The sequence below is a fragment of the Astyanax mexicanus genome, unplaced genomic scaffold (genome assembly GCF_023375975.1).
Source record: "Astyanax mexicanus isolate ESR-SI-001 unplaced genomic scaffold, AstMex3_surface scaffold_34, whole genome shotgun sequence".
Taxonomy (NCBI): domain Eukaryota; kingdom Metazoa; phylum Chordata; class Actinopteri; order Characiformes; family Acestrorhamphidae; genus Astyanax; species Astyanax mexicanus.
Genome location: NW_026040044.1, coordinates 343,030 through 361,764, shown reverse-complemented (window position 1 = coordinate 361,764; position 18,735 = coordinate 343,030). Strand labels below are relative to the sequence as shown.

Below are 18,735 nucleotides of genomic sequence, written 5' to 3'. Positions count from 1 at the left end.
AAAAACGTTTCCATGCTCAGAGTAAGGAAAAGATTTATTTATTCGGATTGGAGGAAAGTTCTGCATGTAAACATAGCTGTTAAACATCTATTTTATGTATATTACATAATAAAACATTTTGCAGTCTGCAACTGTTTCAGTCAGTTCATTATTTAATACCATAGGAAGCCATGGTATTTTTAAATATACATCAGCTCACAGACGCAGCCTTGTGCTGATCCACATCACCCTACAAATAATGAGGGGAAAGAGCGCCATCTACTGTTCCCACCCAGAGAGAGCAAGAACAACTGTGCTCTCTGAAGGCTCCGGCAGCTGATTGCAAGCTGCATTGCCTGGATTCTAACCAACGATCTTCCGATTATAGTGGCAGCACTTAGCCTGCTGTACCACTCAAAATAAATACATAAAAATACATTAAAACATGAAAAACATTAAAAGAATGTATTCTGTACACATGTTTGGCAATATAATAGGATATAATGTTCCAGTCATGCAAAAATAAATGGTTTTTTCAATTTCAATGGTTGGTGCCAAGATGCATTAAAACTGTGATTAAAAACCAGGATTATTCCACCAAATATTGATTTCTGAACTCTTAAAACTTTATCAATATGAACTTGTTTTCTTTGCATTATTTGAGGTCAATAAACATATACCTATAAATAGCTAAATTAGAGAAACTGAAGTTGTCTCTTAATTTTTCCAGAGCTGTACTTAGTTCTCTTCCAGGCCAGGTGGAGGTGCTGGTTCTCCAAAGATAATAAAGTGTAGAAGAAGATCTCAGTCCGCAGTGTTTTATAGAGAAACAGTAGATGATCTGCTGCAGGTAAAGAACTGTTTACTCAGATACCGAACTTAAGGTCAGTAATGAACTTTTTTGCGCTGCCTGAACTGCCGCAATTCCAATTTCTTTACTTTGGATTTAAAGAGATTTCGGAATCGGAGCAAAACACACTGAAATCTAAACTGAGTGGCCAGACTAAGCTGCATCGGTAAAAATCAGATTTAAACTGGGTTTTAAACCACCTTATTTTTTTTTAAATTGAGTTTAATTTGGTTCCTGGTAGTCCACACTATCAGAAATCACAGTCTGAATTGAATCTAAATATGCAGCCTGAATAAACAGTTAAACATCAGCTGTCTCTTAAAGTCTATTAGCCAGCTAGCATTGAATCAACGCTATGCTATGTTTAAATCAACGTTGAATTTGATGTTTATTTTGAAAAGCGAATCAACGATTATGTTATGGTTGATTCAATGTTAGATTTTGTGTTTATCTTGTAAATAAGTGAATAATCGTTCAAACAATGTTGAATTTGGTGTTAATTTAAAAAAAAGCAAACCAACGTTAATGTTATGGTTGAAACAACTTTGAATTCGCTGTTGATTTGGATTTGGTGTTGATTTTAAAAAGTGAATCAACATTGATATTATGGTTTCATCAAAGTTGGATTTGATTTTGATTTTGAAAAGTGAATTAACGTTGTATCAACAATAAAATAAATAAACGTTTTTTAAATAGATCACTGTGTGTTATACATCTATATAATATAAGTTTCACATTTACAACTGAATTAATGAAATAAAGTAACTTTTTAATTATTCATTTTTTGAGATGCACTAGAATATCCATTCTGCAACCACTTGCAACCCTGTTTGGGTTCATAGTCCCTTTAGAACACCAAATTGTGTCTACATATTTGAACCATCTAGCTAACTGTGGTTTGTGGTCATTCTAAGGTAATCATACTCCCAAAAAACAGTTATTCTCACATCTGACCATAAAAAAATTCTCCAAATTGCTTTTTTTATGGGCAGACGGATGTGGAACAGATACAGCTCTGAGGAAAAAATAAGAGACCTCTTAAAAATGATGAGTTTCTTTGATTTTACCAATTTGAAAACCTCTGGAATATAATCAAGAGGAAGATGGATGATCACAAGCCATCAAACCACCAAACTGAACTGCTTGAATTTTTACACCAGGAGTAAATCAGCATAAAGTTATCCAAAAGCAGTGTGTAAGACTGGTGGAGGAGAATATGATTCCAAGATGCATGAAAAAAACTGTGGATAAAAAACAGGATTATTCCCCCAAATATTTTCTTTGCATTATTTGAGGTCTGAAAGCTCTGCATCTTTTTTGTTATTTCAGACATTTCTCATTTTCTGTAAATAAATGCTCTAAATGAGAATATTTTTATGTGGAATTTGGGAGAAATGTTGTCTGTAGTTTATAGAATAAAACAACAATGTTCATTTTACTCAAACATAAACCTATAAATAGCAAAATTAGAGAAACTGATTCAGAAACTGAAGTGATATCTTCATTTTTTACAAAGCTGTATTTAGTTTTTCTGTTTTACTCTTTTTCAGTTCCTGTGATCCTTCGTCAGAATAGAATGATCTCTCGTCGCAAGTCGTCTGCTGTTTCTAGTGACCACATCTTAAATTTACTTCCACATTTACGTCGAAACACACCACAAAGTTCTCACAATGTTGTCATCAGAAGAGATAAAATGTGAGAATGTGTTTCCATCATTTACTGTCCACAAGAAGAATCCCAAATCAGTTCAGGACAAGGAATATCTCACCACTGCTTACACTGTGGGAAGAGTTTTATAAAACTGAGTGCCCTTCAAATACACCAGCGCGTTCACACTGAGGAGAAACCGTATCCGTGCTCAGAATGTGGGATGAGCTTTCGAACTAATGATGCTATCAAAAAACACGAGCGCGTTCATACTGGAGAGAAACCGTATCGCTGTTCAGAGTGTGGGGTGAGTTTTAGAAACCAGAGTAATCTGAGAAGACACCGGCGCGTTCACACTGGAGAGAAACTGTATCAGTGCTCCGAATGTGAAAAGAGTTTTTATCAACAGAGTGATCTTCAAACACACCAGCGTGTTCACACTGGAGAGAGAGCGTTTTATTGCTCAGAGTGTGGAATGAGTTTTATCAATAAGAGTAATCTCAGAAGACACCAGCGCATTCACACTGGAGAAAAACTGTATCAGTGCTCCGAATGTGAAAAGAGTTTTTATCAACAGAGTGACCTTAAAACACACCAGCGCGTTCACACTGGAGAAAAACCGTTTTACTGCTCAGAGTGTGGAAAAAGTTTCAGAAAGAGTGACGCCTTCAAAAAACATGAACGCATTCACACTGGAGAAAAACCGTATCAGTGTTCAGAGTGTGGAAAGAGTTTTAGAGATAATTGCAATCTCAAAAAACATCATCTCACCCATACAGGAGAGAAACCGTATTACTGTTCAGAGTGTGGAAAAAGTTTTACTCACCAGAGTTCCCTTCAAGAACACCAGCGCATTCACACTGCGGAGAAACCGTATCAGTGCTCAGAGTGCGGGAAAAGTTTTACCCAACAGAGCAATCTGAAAAAACACCAGCGTGTTCACACTGGAGAGAAACCGTTTTATTGCTCAGAGTGCGGAAAGTGTTTTACACAAAGTGGTAATCTCAGAAAACACCAGCGCATTCACACTGGAGAAGAAAAACTGAATTAAAGTGCAATATGTAATGTTGCAGATTTTGCATTTTATCATTGCAGTTAAAAAAACTGTGAATGATCCAACTTTGATTCAATGTTGAAATGCCAGCTAGGATTCCTGGTTGGACTGAAACCCTACAAAATGTGTGAAGTTGCAAAACAAAAAATTCAGGTAAATTTAACAAATGTGTAAAACGAGACCATTATAAAACTCAACAGCTGTTTCTTAAAAGATAAACTTCAGAAAAACAGCCTAATGGCTAAAAGCTTGTGATCACTAAATCCAGCAGTTACTTCAGAAGAATATAGTAACAAGAATAAAAAAGAATGCTAAAAGCTAAAACTAGTTTTACCGGTAAAGGAGAAAGTGCCTGACTGGAGGCTACATGCTCTGTTTATTTCTGTTTATTTCCGGGACTAAAATTACCGGAGGAGCACGGAGTTCCGAGAAAAACAGTAGATAATTCAGCCTGTAATTTTCTCAGAGGACGTCTGAGAAATAAAACACATACGTCTGGGATAAAACCCCCCATAAAAATTACCCCAAAACCCCCTGAGAAACTAATCCCATCTGGATAGGGCTTAATATACTGTTATACAGACAGAGTTGTTCTTTTATCATCTTTTTAAAATTTTCTGCTGGTTGGTTGTTTTTAAAAACCATCAGTTTCTTGATTATTGACTTTTGAAAAACATTCACAATAATTGATGTTCAACCATCCTATGCCCTTAGGCCTTTTGACTGAGATCATTATCCTGCCAAAAAGTGAAATACCTCCTGTGTTTTTTTGTTTGTTTGTTTTAATACACTGATGCAGATTGTCTTGTTTTAAGACATCTTTTCATAAATTTTAACAAGATGCTCTGAGTGTGGAAAGAGTTTTAGATTAAAGAGTGATCTCCAAAATCACCAGCGCATTCACACTGGAGAGAAACCGTATCAGTGCTCAGAGTGTGGGATGAGTTTTAGAGAGAGTAGTGGCCTCAAGAAACACCAGCACTTTCACATTGGAGAGAAACCGTTTCAATGCACAGACTGTGGGAAAGGTTCTTTGGAATAAAATCCCGATCATGCTGCTTGCCATCAGCTGCCGGAGCCCTGAGAGAGCACAGTTGGTCTTGCTCTCTCTGGGTGGGTACAGTACAGTAGATGGCGCGCTCTCTTTCCCCTCATCACTTCTAGGGTGATGTGGATCAGCACAAGGCTGCATCTGTGAGCTGATGTATCAGAACAGAGTCGCTGTGCTTTCCTCCGAGTGTTAGCGCTGTGATTCTACTCGGCAATGCTACAGCATCAGCAGCAGTTTAAAAAGAGGCGGAGTCTGACTTCACATGTATCGGAGGAGGCGTGTTCTAGTCTTAAAAAAAGGATGATTTTGTTGTACAGAGTGTTTAAATAGATATAGATGACAAAGAAAAGAAATCACTCGATATGTGTATAGTCTGAAATCTGGATCATTTCCGGACCTTATTGTATTGTTTTAAATAATGTATGTGCATTTAGCTAAGATACAAAAAACACACAAAGATCATAATAAAGTGTTTTATTTTTTTTCGTCAAAGCATGCCTCTGAGATCTCTTTTTTTACTTTCTGGTATTCATGAATGCATCTCAGTAATGCTGTTTTTGTCACATATTTACCTCAGGATTGCTATTTTAATGATAAGCTTACATCTGAATTGATATTTAATGAGTACTGCAATTTCGTAGTGACATTCACATTAGCAGTGATATTATAATCATAAATATTTTTGATTAATGCTGTTCCAGTCATACATTTATCTCAGTAATGCAATTGTTGTTACGTGTTTACCTCTGGATTGTTAATTTATTGATAGATTTACATTACCAGTGCTATCCAAATGAGTAATTCATCTTAGTAGTGATTGTGATCATACATATTCTTGATTAATGCTGTTATCGTGATACTTACCTCAGTAATGCTATTCTTGTCACACATTTACCTCAGGATTGATAACTTTGTCAAAAATGCTATTTTAACTAGTAATTTGCTTTTGTAGTGTCATTGTAAACGTTAAACAGCTTCAGTAATGCTGTTCTAGTAAAATCCCCAATTCCACATCTTCATTTATAAAGTAAGTCAACAAAAACAAATTGGCAAAAGAAGCACCAAAATCAGACCAAGTAGAAGTACAGGTTCCACCAGTCAGAATTTAAAACAATAATCAAGGCTTCATGAGGTGAAACGAAACTGTGATCACATGATCCAGGTTACCACCAAAGAGCAATTGTTAAATAGATGAATAATTGAAAAATTGAATTGAATTGAATAAATATAAAGATAAATGTATTTGATATCTAAACGTGATTACACCTCAGTCCAGTAGGTGGCGGTAATGCACTAAGATTGCAAGCTGCCAAAAAACAACCCCAGAAGATCTGAGTCCGCAGTGTTTTATAGAGAAACAGGAGCTGATCTGCTGCAGGTAAAGAACTCTACTACACTTTATATCCCTGTTTACTCTTCAATCTCTCTAACTGAGCAGAAATGCGGTAGTTCTGAATACAAGTTGGAGAATTGAAGGGGTCAGAATTGTCAGATTTAGGACGTGTCAACACGCTGTAGGGATATTTATTGGAAACAATGTTTTTCTTCTGCTTTCTCGTCTCGTATTCACGTTAAAAAAATTTAAGTTTTTGATCGCTGAAAATTGAGTTTTTTAAAAATGATCCCCACTTTGGTCTTTTAAAAATAGAAAGTATTGTGTAAAACGGAGATTTAGGGAAATACTAGCGTTACTATGCATGTTTCTGTCCGAATCTCGGTTACATCTTTACCCCAGAAAACAAAGATCATTAAATTAACATTCAATAAACGTTGAAATATGTTTTACGTGTATCTTTTACGTTTAACGTTGACGCTGACTAACATGACTGGCTGGCATTTCAATGTTGAGTCAACTTTCATATCACCTCCATAGGGTGATATTGTAAGAAGAATTATTTAAATACAGCTCTGAAAAAAATGAGAGCACTTCAGTTTCTGAATCAGTTTCTCTGATTTTGCTATTTATAGGTTTATGTTTGAGTAGTTCAGAAATCAATATTTGGTGGAATAATCCTGGTTTTTATCACAGTTTTTATCATGCATCTTGGCATCATGTTCTCCTCCACCAGTCTTACACACTCAGTTTGGTTTGATGGCTTGTGAGGTTTTTAATTTGGTAAAATCTAAGAAACTTATCAATTTTAGGTGCTCTCTTATTTTTCCAGAGCTGTAAATTAAGCTAAGGACTGCTGCATGAAAGTTTGGCATTGTATAATTGCAATTTGATATTTGGGTACAGTAAGAAAATTCAATAGTAAATCTAAAATGTTTTTTTTCCCTCCTTTTCTAGATTGGAATGATCTCTCATTGCAAGTCTTCTGCTTCCTTTGTTTCCATTTTCTCTTATATTTCTTAAAAAATACTTTCAAAAAATACCACAGGAACACCAAAAAGATGGATCTCTCAATGCCATCAAACGAAATAAAACTCGAAGAAGGACTTTCTAAAGAAATAAAACTCGAGGACAGAGTTTCTAGCAGTTCTGTGGCTCAAGAGGAATATTTTTGTGTTTCTTCACAAGAACCGACCCAAACCAGTTCAGGAAAAGGGATGCCTTTCCATTGTTCAGACTGTGGAAAGAGTTTTATGAAAAAGAGTGCTTTTCAAACGCACCAGCGCATTCACACTGGAGAGAAACCGTTTCAGTGCTCAGAGTGTGGACAGTACTTTAGAAAGACTGAAACCCTTAAAAAACACCAGCGAATTCACACTGGAGAGAAACCCTATTATTGCTCGGAGTGCGGGTTAAGTTTTACAGAGAGTAGTCAACTCAAAAGTCACAAGCGTGTTCACACTGGAGAGAAACCGTATCACTGCTCTGAATGTGGACAGAGTTTTAGAGACAGTTCTAACCTTAAGAAACACCACCGCATTCACACTGGAGAGAAACCTTATCACTGCTCAGAATGTGGACAGAGTTTTAGAGACAGCGCTAGCCTTAAAAAACACCAGCGCATTCACACTGGAGAGAAACCCTATTACTGCTCGGAGTGCGGGTTAAGTTTTACAGAGAGTAGTCACCTCAAAAGTCATCAGCGTGTGCACACTGGAGAGAAACCGTATCACTGCTCTGAATGTGGACAGAGTTTTAGAGACAGTGCTAACCTTAAGAAACACCACCGCATTCACACTGGAGAGAAACCGTACCAGTGCTCGGACTGCGGGATGAGTTTTACCGAAAGTGGTTCCCTTAAAAGACACCGGTTCATTCACACCGGAGAGAAACCGCATCACTGCATTGGTTGTGGAAAAAGTTTTAACCAACAGAGTGACCTCAGGAGACACCAGAGCGTTCACACTGGAGAGAAACCGTATCAGTGCTCAGAGTGTGGGATGAGTTTCACGCACAGTGGGAACCTGAAAAAACACCAGAGAATTCATACTGGAGAGAAACCGTATCCCTGTTTGGAGTGTGGGATGAGTTTCAGGAACAGTGGGACCCTGAAAAAACACCAGCGAATTCATTCTGGAGAGAAACCGTATCCCTGTTTGGAATGTGGGATGAGTTTCAGGGAGTGTGGGAACCTGAAAAAACACCAGCGCATTCATTCTGAGGGAAAACTGTAAAAATGCTCAGTAAGTCAATGACGTTTTAGAGATGGTGGAACCCAATAGAAGTTTTGAGAAACTGTGGACAGAGCGTTAATCAACAGTGATCTCTATATGGCTACTTATGGCGCACCATTTCCACAAACAAAAGTAGATTCTAGAACCAGGGACGTTCGTTTGTAGAGGGAACTGAAGAATTCTGAGTTCTTCAGTGCGAATTGCATTCATCACTGCTGTGCAGCGCCCTCTGTTGATGACGGATGGTGTGACGTTTTTATGGTTCCACTAAAACTAGTGGAAATGTAAAGTGGAACCATAAAAGTGGAAGTGGAAGTTCTCTGAAAAGCACCACAGTTCTGACAAGCTTGAAAGGAACTGGTTCAAGAACCAGAGTTCTTTTGGTGGAAAAGCGCTATAAAGTAGGGCTGCAGTGATTAGTATGATTGTATAATCGACAGTGACGATTTGTCGACTAACCTTCAATTTGTAACAGTACTGCATTACACAAAGTTCTGGGGACAGAAGCGCAATGGGAGATGGGTAAATTGATTACTCACACAGTTTAAACTCAACTTAGTTACAAAAACACAACAGCTTACATATTTACTCAGTCAGTACTTTTCACGTTTAAACACCATCTGGACATTTAAATGTCTTTTAAATCTTTCGCTTTTAGAGATAAACGACATAGTCGACTAATCAAAAAATAATGATAAGATTGGTCGACTACCAAAATAAACATTAGTTGCAGCCCTACTATAAAGCCCTATCCGGATGGGATTAGTTTCTCAGGGGGTTTTGGGGTAATTTTCTCTTTTATGGGGGTTTTTATCCTCTGTGATTTTATTCCTGTCCAGAACGATCATGTTCGTGTTTTTCTCAGACGTCCTCTGAGAAAATTACAGGCTGAATTATCTACTGTTTTTCTCTGAACTCTGTGCTCCTCCGGTAATTTTAGTCCCGTCCGGACGCACATCTCTGAGTTTCCTTTCCTTGCGTTTAATAAAACAGATATTTGTCCACTGCCGAGCTACTGAACATGATGTCATGTGACCAAGAAAAACGAAAAACTAACTGGTCCCCCTGTTTTTTCAGTTCAGTTTTTCAGTCCGGAGTAGAAGGGTGAAATATATTTTTCACAGATGCCCCCCTGAGAAACTAATCTTGTCCTGATAACATTGAAATTTGATGACACAGGTACATTAAGTAGGAGGTAAAATCTTAACATGTAAGGTAGAAACAAGAACGAGGTCATAATGTTATGCTTGATTGGTTTATATGAATTAAAATAATGTGGCCTGTTTGGTGAGTGACCTTTAAAAATGTGGACAGCTCTGGTGGACCTCGCTTAAACTTTTTTTTAGAGGTGTTTGAAGAGTCAGTCATGTCATTGGTACAACCAGTAAAAATGCATGGAATTACCTCTATATTTTTGGCCAGGTGTTGTGTTGGGCAGTGTGCAGGTTCCTTTTGATAAATAGTGTTACAATCTGTCATGAATTTGCATTTTCTTAAATATCGTTAGAAGCTAATAAACTCTGGTTTAAATGGACTTTGGGTGTAGATAAACATTATAAAGAGTATTAACCTTTGTTGAATAGCACACCTTTACTCTCCCACAGCTTTCCGAGGTAATGTAATTTTGTGCTTTTGCCCAGCACTCAAGGCTCAAAATAGCTCCATACTTCATTGGTAGAATCTGATACAGAGAGCCCTGACATTTAAAACGAGGCATTAAAGCTGATGTCAGTACATTTTGGGATTTAGAGGATTTAGGGTTCTCTTTGGTGAGAATGGATAATTGCATCGAAATTGCATGTGGAAGAATCATTTTAGACTGGGCGGGTGTGATGCGGTCTCCTTTCAGAGCAGATGAATGAATCCGATTCCAGGTTATGTTCAGTCAGTAACTTCACTCCTTCGTTTCTTTGGTTTTACTAGGAGTGAATGAGCTACTGAGCTCTGAGTTTCTTCTTCTGAAGTCTCCGTTGCTCCACCAGCCGCTTGAGTTCAGTAAAACTGAGCCGGATCCTCTTTTAGAGGCTGTACGTGTGACGTAAGTACGTAAAGACACGTGACATGACCAGAAGAAGAATTCCCGTGAAAAGCGACCCGACACCCCAGTTTTAAGTGTGAATTGATTGGGCTTAGCAGGGATGGTGGTTCAGCACACTGGTACCCTTAAACACAATATTTTATCCATATTCTTCTCCACTCAGAAATTCTTCTGTTTTTAGTTTAGAAACTTAATAATGCAGACTGACACTTTAAAAAAAAATTAAAAGTGCATAAGAAGCTTATTAAAAAACATTGTTTACAACCGGGCCTGGAGATTTGCTCTCTCTGGCTGGGTACAGTACAGTAGATGGCACCCTTTACCCTCATCACTCCTAGGGTGATGTGGATCATCACAAGGCTGCGTCTGTGAGCTGATGTATCAGAACCGAGTCGCTGCACTTTCCTCCGAGCGTTAGCGCTGTGATGATGCTACTCGGCAATGCTAAAGCATCAGCAGCAGTTCAAAAAGAGGTGGAGTCTGACTTCAGTGTTTAAATAGATATAGATGACAAAGAAAAGAAATCACTCGATATGTGTATTGTCTGAAATCTGGATCATTTGCACACCTTACTGTATTGTTTTCAATAATATATGTGCATTTAGCTAAGGTACAAAAAACACACAAAGATGATCATAATAAAGTGTTCTATTTTTTTCGTCAAAGCATGCCTCTAAGATCTCTTTTTTTCTTTTTGGTATTCATTAAGAATTTTATTTTCATTTTAAGAATTTAAATAAGCAATTCTATTTAATGAGTGATATATGTATGGTATACATTTTCTCCATCAGTGCTGTTCTAATCATGAATGCATCTCAGTAATGCTGTTTTTGTCACATATTTACCTTAGGATGGCTATTTTAATGATAAATTTACATCTGAATTGGTATTTTAATGAGTTGTGCAAATTCGTAGTGACATTGTAATCCTGAATATTCTTTATATTAAAAATTCTATTTGAATGACATTCACATTAGCAGTGATATTCTAATCATAAATATTTTTGACTAATGCTGTTCCAGTCATACATTTACCTCAGTAATACTATTCTTGTCACATATTTACCTCAGGATCGTTAATTTAATGATAGGTTTACATTACCAGTTATATCCAAATGAGAATTTCACCTTAGTAGTGATTATTGTAATCATTAATATTCTTCATTATTGCTGTTATAGTGATACATTTACCTCAGTAATGCTATTTGTGTCACACATTTACCTCAAGATTGAAAACTTTGTCAAAAATGTTATTCTAAAAAGTATTTTGCTTTTGTAGTGTCATTGTAATCGTTAAACAGCTTCAGTATTGCTGTCCTAGTAAAATCCCCAAGTCCTGCTGAAAAATGAAATCCACATCTTCATTTATAAATTAAATTAACAAAAACAAATTGGCAAAATAAGCACTGAAATCAGAGCAAGTAGAAGTACATGTTCCACTAGTCAGAATTTAAAACAATAATCTAGGATTCAAGGTTGAAACATAACTTTGATCTCATGGTCCAGTTCACACCCAAAGAGCAATTGTTAAATAGATAAATATAAAGATAAATGTATTTGATATCTCAATGTGATTACACCTCAGTCCAGTAGATGGCGGTAATGCACTAAGATTGCAAGCTGCCAAAAAACAACCCCAGAAGAAGAAGATCTCAGTCCGCAGTGTTTTATAGAGAAACAGGAGCTGATCTGCTGCAGGTAAAGAACTCTACTACACTTTATATCCCTGTTTACTCTTCAATCTCTCTAATTGAGCAGAAATGCGGTAGTTCTAAATACAATTTGGAGAATTGAAGGGGTCAGATTTAGGACGTGTCAACACGCTGTAGGGATATTTATTGGAAACACTGTTTTTTCTGCTTTCTCGTCTCGTATTCACGTTAAAAACTGTTTTCTGATCGCTGAAAACTGAACTTTTTAAAAACGATCCCCACTTTGGTCTTTTAAAAATAGAATGTATTGTGTAAAACGGAGCTTTAGGGAAATGCTGGCGTTACTACGCATGCTTCTGTTCGAATCTCGGTTACATCTTTACCCCAGAAAACAAAGAACATTAAATTAACATTCAATAAACGTTGAAATATGTTTTACGCGTATCTTTTACGTTTAACGTTGACGCTGACTAACATAACTGGCTGGCATTTCAACGTTGAATCAACGTTGGATTTGGTGTTAGGTTTGAAAAGTGAATCTGTTGATATGGCAACGTTGTTTCAACGTCATACGTTCAACCTTTAATAAACCATAGCTCACAAACTATTAATTCATATTATTAACAATTCATGAGTGTTAACAATAAGCTTACATCACTGTAGTAAAGTATTTTACATTTTATTTAACGTTTCATTTAACATTAAATGTTGATTCAACTTTGAAACAACAACAGACATTAATTTAACTATATTTCACATTTCAGATGGAAATGCATTACTAACCATGAACAAGACATGATGCAATATATTAACAATTCTTAAATAACATTAATTAAACATGGAACAACATCATTAATTAATGTTACTTTCACATGAAATGTAGATAAACTAATGTTACAAGTGAAGTATTTGTTAAGCTGAGTAATAAATCATACACTTTATTAATAGTGTTAACTAATGTTAACTAAAGTAACATCTGCATTAGCTAACATTTGCTTATATACTGCAGTTATGCATACGGTAATTGTTAATTATGTATTAATTAAATGTTAGTTGTAAATAGAATTGGCTGTAATAACACTTATGCAGTGGTAGCCTGTTAGGGCTGGGTGACATTGTAAGAAGAATTATTTAAATACAGCTCTGGAAAAAGTAAAGAGAGAAGATTTTGCTATTTATAGGTTTATGTTTGAGTAAAATGATCATTGTTGTTTTATTTTATAAACTACAGACAACATTTCTCCCAAATTACAAATAAAAATATTCTCATTTAGGGCATTTATTTACAGAAACTGCAAAGAAAACAAGTTCATATTCATAAAGTTTTAAGACTCAGAAATCAATATTTGGTGGAATAACCCTGATTTTTAATCACAGTTTTAATTTCATGCATCTTGGCATCATGTTCTCCTCCACCAGTCTTACACACTGCTTTTGGATAACTTCATGCTGCTTTTCTCCTGGTGTAAAAATTCAAGCAGTTCAGTTTGGTGGTTTGATGGTTTGTGATCATCCATCTTCCTCTTGATTATATTCCAGAGGTTTTTAATTTGGTAAAATCAAAGAAACTTATCAATTTTAGGTGCTCTCTTATTTTTCCAGAGCTGTAAATAAAGCTAAGGACTGCTGCATGAAAGTTTGTCATTGTATAACTGCAATTTAATATTTAAGCACAGTAGGAAAATCCAGGAAGGAGGAGGCAAATTATGAGCCACCTTCTAGTATATTTGACTAGTACTATTGTAACACTTCATTTGTGTGTTTTCCAATAAAGTAAATCTAAATCATGTTTTTCTTTCCTTTCTTTTTTAGATTGGAATGATCTCTCGTTGCGAGTCTTAAGCTTCCTCTGTGTTTGTTGTCTCTTATATTTCTTAAGAGCTACTTCCAAATATACCTCAACAAACTCAACAGAGATGGATCTCTCAATGCCATCAAAACAAATAAAACTCGAAGAAGGACTTTCTACAGAAATAAAACTCGAGGACGGACTTTCTAGCAGTTCTGTGGCTCAAGAGGAATTTTTTTGTGTTTCTCCACAAGAACCGACCCAAACCAATTCAGGAAAAGGGATGCCTTTCCACTGTTCAGACTGTGGTAAGAGTTTCATGAAAAAGAGTGCATTTCAAACGCACCAGCGTATTCACACTGGAGAGAAACCGTATCAGTGCTCAGACTGTGGAAGGAGTTTTACCCAGCAGAGTAATCTCAAGAAACACCAGCGCATTCACACGGGACAGAAACCATATATGTGTTCGGAGTGCGGGATGACGTTTAATCAACAGAGTGCTCTTCAGGCGCACCGGCGCACTCACACCGGAGAAAAACCGTTTCAGTGCTCAGAGTGTGGACAGTACTTTAGAAAGACTGAAACCCTTAAAAAACACCAGCGAATTCACACTGGAGAGAAACCCTATTACTGCTCGGAGTGCGGGTTAAGTTTTACAGAGAGTAGTCAACTCAAAAGTCACCAGCGTGTTCACACTGGAGAGAAACCGTATCACTGCTCTGAATGTGGACAGAGTTTTAGAGACAGTGCTAACCTTAAGAAACACCACCGCATTCACACTGGAGAGAAACCGTACCAGTGCTCGGACTGCGGGATGAGTTTTACCGAAAGTGGTTCCCTTAAAAGACACCGGTTCATTCACACCGGAGAGAAACCGTATCATTGCATTGTTTGTGGGAAGAGTTTTAACCAACAGAGTGACCTCAGGAGACACCAGAGCGTTCACACTGGAGAGAAACCGTATCAGTGCTCAGAGTGCGAGATGAGCTTTAGAGAGAGTGGTCACCTCAAAAAACACCAGAGAATTCATACTGGAGAGAAACCGTATCCCTGTTTGGAGTGTGGGATGAGTTTCAGGGACAGTGGGAACCTAAAAAAACACCAGCGAATTCATTCTGGAGCAAAACTGTAAGAATTCTTAGCAGGTCAATGGAGCTTTAGAGATTGTGGAACCCTCAGAAGTTTTGAGAACCTGTGGACAGAGCGTTAAACAACAGTGTTCTCTAAATGGCTACTCATGGCGCTTTTCAATTGGCGTGAAACTGGCACGTTTTGGTTTTGCAAAACCTAATTTCGTACCGTTTGCTGCGTTTTCACCAACAAAAGTAGATTCTAGAACCAGGAATGTTCGTTTGTAGAGGGAACTGAAGAATTCTGGGTTCTTCAGCACCAATTGCGTTCATCGCTGCTGTGCAGCACCCTTTGTTGATAATGTATGATGTGACGTTTTGATGGTTCCACTAAAACTGGTGAAAATGCGAACTGGTTCACTGAAAAGCACCAAAAGTTCTTATAGGCTTGAAAGGAACTGTTTCAAGAACTGGAGTTCTTTTGGTGGAAAAAGTGCTATAAAGCCCTATCCTGACAAAATTAGTTTGTCAGGGGGTTCTGGGTTTTCTCTTTTCTCTCCTCTGTGATTTTATTCCCGTCCAGAACGATCATGTAGTTGTTTTCCACTTTGGGCTTGCCACAGTTTCCACGGAGATCCACTTTAAAAACACAAAAGCGAGTGGAAATGGAGGAGCTACTGAACGCTGCGATGTCATGTGACCGAGAAAAAAGTCTAAACTCCCGTCCAGAACGATCATGTAGTTGTTTTCCACTTTGGGCTTGCCACAGTTTCCACAGAGATCCATGTTAAAAACACAAAAGCGAGTGGAAATGGAGGAGCTACTGAACGCTGCAATGTCATGTGACCGAGAAAAAAGTCTAAACTCTCTGGTCCCCTTGTTTTTCAATTGCAGTCCAGATGCAGGAGTTTTATCACTAAAGAGTAGAAGTGTTAAATATTTATCACAGACGCCCCCTGAGAAAATAATCCCGTCCAGATAGAGCTTTAGAGTCTTTGGGAAGAACCTTAACTTTGAAATTTGAAAACACAGGTACATTAAAAAGCAGGTAATATCTTAACATGTAAAGTAGAAACAAGGACATGGTCATAATGTTATGCTTGGTTGGTGTATATAAGTTAAAATAATGTGGAAAGCTCTGGTGGACCTCACTTAACCTTTTTTTAGAGGTGTTGGAAGAGTCAGTCATGTCATTGCTATAACCAGTAAAAATGCATGGAATTACTTTATATTTCTGGCCAGGTGTTGTGTTGGGCAGTGTGCAGGTTCTTTTGGTAAATAGTGAAAGATAGATAAGTATATTCTCCAGTTAAAAATAATCAGAACACTTCTTTAGTGGTCCTAAATTTGTGAAAGAAGATTAGAAGGGTACTTGTTTGTTTATTTAAGGACATTAAAACACATCGAAATTATTTAGGACTGTGCCTTTCATATTGGCTTTTAGAAAACAAGGTTGTAAATTGATCTATTGAGATGTCAACATCATCGCAACTGTTGAGTATATACAAAATGTATGTATACTTACTCCTAACCTGTTTGTATTCCACATTTACTCTTAGTTATTAGTTTACATGTTTTACTGAGTTGGTTTGTAGATATCATAATTACTAACACCAGTAATGATTATATTAGAAAACACTAAAAACCAAAAGCTCACAAAAAAGTTGTTTAGCAGCATAATTCCAAACAACCTGGTCTAAAAACAAACCTTTTTGTAGCTAAAAGTCATTGGAACAGTATTGGAAAAAAAATGCATCATCTTTTGTGTGAAAATATGGTACAACTAAATTTTTTTTTTTTCAATTTCTGTATGAAACTTTATGTATGTACTTTTTAAAATATGGATCTGTAACCTAATTGTACTGTTCTTGATGTTTACTGCTCAAAGGAGAACAATGTAATTAAATTTTTATTAATAATTATCCATTCCTGCATTTTAGGCCTACTTCCTACTTTAAAATGTTGCCTTTACTTCTACCAACATTTAATGTGTTTGGCACTGAAGATCCCAAGTCTGTTCTTTCTGCTAAAACATCTTAAAAGATTGGGGTCTTTTGTCACATTTTAATGTTTTGCAAAAGTTAGCAGTTTTTCGTGTTCTTTTATCTGCTGCTGTTTGTTTAATGACTGTTCTTGATGTAGTTCTTAATGCATCTCAACTTTTCTGGAATGGCCTAAAATGCAGGAAAAGATAGAAACAGCTCTGGAAAAAAAATAAGAGACCACTTTAAAAATTATTTGATTTTACCAAATTGAAAACCTCTGGAATTATAATCAAGAGGAAGATGGATGATCACAAACCATCAAACCACCAAACTGAACTGCTTGAATTTTTACACCAGGAGTAAAGCAGCATAAAGTTATCCAAAAGCAGTGTGTAAGACTGGTGGAGGAGAACATGATGCCAAGATGCATGAAAAAAAAACTGTGATTAAAAACCAACCAGGATTATTCCACCAAATATTGATTATTTCTGAACTCTTAAAACTTTATGAATATGAACTTGTTTTCTTTGTATTATTTGAGGTCTGAAAGCTCTGCATCTTTTCTGTTATTTCAGCCATTTCTCATTTTCTGTAAATAAATGCTCTAAATGAGAATATTTTTATTTGGAATTTGGGAGAAATGTTGTCTGTAGTTTATAGAATAAAACAACAATGTTCATTTTACTCAAACATAAACCTATAAATAGTAAAATCAGAGAAACTGATTCAGAAACTGAAGTGCTCTTTTTATTTTTTCCAGAGCTGTTTTATGAAATTAAATAAAGTTAATGAGATAAAACATTAAATATAATGCATTCATACTGTCTGCAATGCAATTAATTATTCTGATGTAGGATTATAGACAATGTCAGCACATTACATATAAATGTATAACACTACAGTATTAAGTGCAGTACGATTGACAATGCCTTATTTTATTTTATTTTTTTTTTGCTTTAGTGTTTTCAATGTTGTTTGTTAGTTTTTTTTTGCTATTGAGTGTCTTCTAATACTTTCTGCCATTTTTTTCATATTATAGTTATATTCATATTCTGTTTTCTGTATTTCTAGTTTTTTTGTGTGTGGGTGTTTTTAAGCCTGTATTTTCTTCATCTTGCCAAGACCCTTTTTTCTGTACACTTATATGTGTATATGTGTGCCAAATATTATTTAAATAAATAAATAAATATCTTCTATACATAAACCATTAATTAAATTGCATATAGCAAATGTGTGAATGAGTGAGAACAGACAGCATTAAGATTGTGTTTTAAGTCTAAAAAATAAACATTTTGTGGTTGGGCTAAGTGTGTGATGTCAGACTGTATTTTATTCATATAAATGCTTTTATACACATTTTTTGCTGCAAAATAGTTAAGACTTGTCAGACATCAGTGCAACGAAGAGATCACTTCAGTTTCTGAATCAGTTTCTCTGATTTTACTATTTATAGGTTTATATTTGAGTAAAATGAACATTGTTGTTTTATTCTATAAACTACAGACAACATTTCTCCCAAATTCCAAATAAAAATATTCTCATTTAGAGCATTTATTTACAGAAAATGAGAAATGACTGAAATAACAAAAAAAGATGCAGAGCTTTCAGACCTCAAATAATACAAATAAAACAAGTTCATATTCATAAAGTTTTAAGAGTTCAGAAATAATCAACATTTGGTGGAATAATCCTGGGTTTTTTATGCATCTTGAAATGCATCATGTTCTCCTCCACCAGTCTTACACACTGCTTTTGGATAACTCTTTAGTCTTTAGTCTTGAAGTAGTTCAGTTTTGTTTAGTTCTACTCCAGTCCAGGTGGAGGTGCTGCTTCTCCAAATATAATAAAGTGTAGAAGAAGAAGATGTGAGTCCGCAGTGTTTTATAGAGAAACAGGAGCTGACCTGCTGCAGGTAAAGAACTCTACTACACTTTTACTCACTGTTTACTCTCACTTTACTCCTCTCTCTCTCTCTGATGGAGGAGAAACACGGTTTATTTTTTATTAAAGTGGGGAGAGAGTCCGATATTTATTCATTTATTTAGATTCAGAAC

The 18,735-nt window shown here is 36.2% G+C and overlaps 4 protein-coding genes across 13 annotated transcripts in view; all 4 read left to right on the top strand.

The window, feature by feature from the left end:
* The window catches only part of LOC111188166 (zinc finger protein 729), a 102,147-nt gene that overhangs the window by 19,781 nt on the left and 63,631 nt on the right, over positions 1-18,735 (top strand). Inside the window, exon 1 of one of the 6 annotated variants that reach the window (XM_049473195.1) lies at positions 5,919-5,959. The exons of 4 other annotated variants lie outside the window; for them this stretch is intronic. The gene's annotated coding sequence lies outside the window, so the exon portion shown is untranslated. Of the gene's footprint in view, positions 1-5,918; positions 5,960-11,842; positions 11,884-18,735 lie in introns of those variants that run through there. One more of the 6 variants, XM_049473196.1, reaches the window with a different exon arrangement.
* The window catches only part of LOC125790084 (zinc finger protein 501-like), a 41,734-nt gene that overhangs the window by 19,783 nt on the left and 3,216 nt on the right, over positions 1-18,735 (top strand). Inside the window, exon 1 of one of the 5 annotated variants that reach the window (XM_049473204.1) lies at positions 5,915-5,959. The exons of 3 other annotated variants lie outside the window; for them this stretch is intronic. The gene's annotated coding sequence lies outside the window, so the exon portion shown is untranslated. Of the gene's footprint in view, positions 1-5,914; positions 5,960-11,840; positions 11,884-18,735 lie in introns of those variants that run through there. One more of the 5 variants, XM_049473205.1, reaches the window with a different exon arrangement.
* Positions 678-5,518, top strand: LOC125780477 (zinc finger protein 551-like). Its single transcript, XM_049473207.1, has 2 exons — positions 678-829; positions 2,380-5,518. Exon 2 carries the CDS (start codon positions 2,700-2,702, stop codon positions 3,525-3,527), a length of 828 nt encoding a protein of 275 aa, XP_049329164.1. The 5' UTR covers positions 678-829; positions 2,380-2,699; the 3' UTR covers positions 3,528-5,518.
* LOC125790085 (gastrula zinc finger protein XlCGF26.1-like) lies at positions 5,893-17,870 on the top strand. Its single transcript, XM_049473209.1, has 3 exons — positions 5,893-5,959; positions 6,872-8,077; positions 13,929-17,870. Exons 2-3 carry the CDS (start codon positions 6,976-6,978, stop codon positions 14,756-14,758), a joined length of 1,932 nt encoding a protein of 643 aa, XP_049329166.1. The 5' UTR covers positions 5,893-5,959; positions 6,872-6,975; the 3' UTR covers positions 14,759-17,870.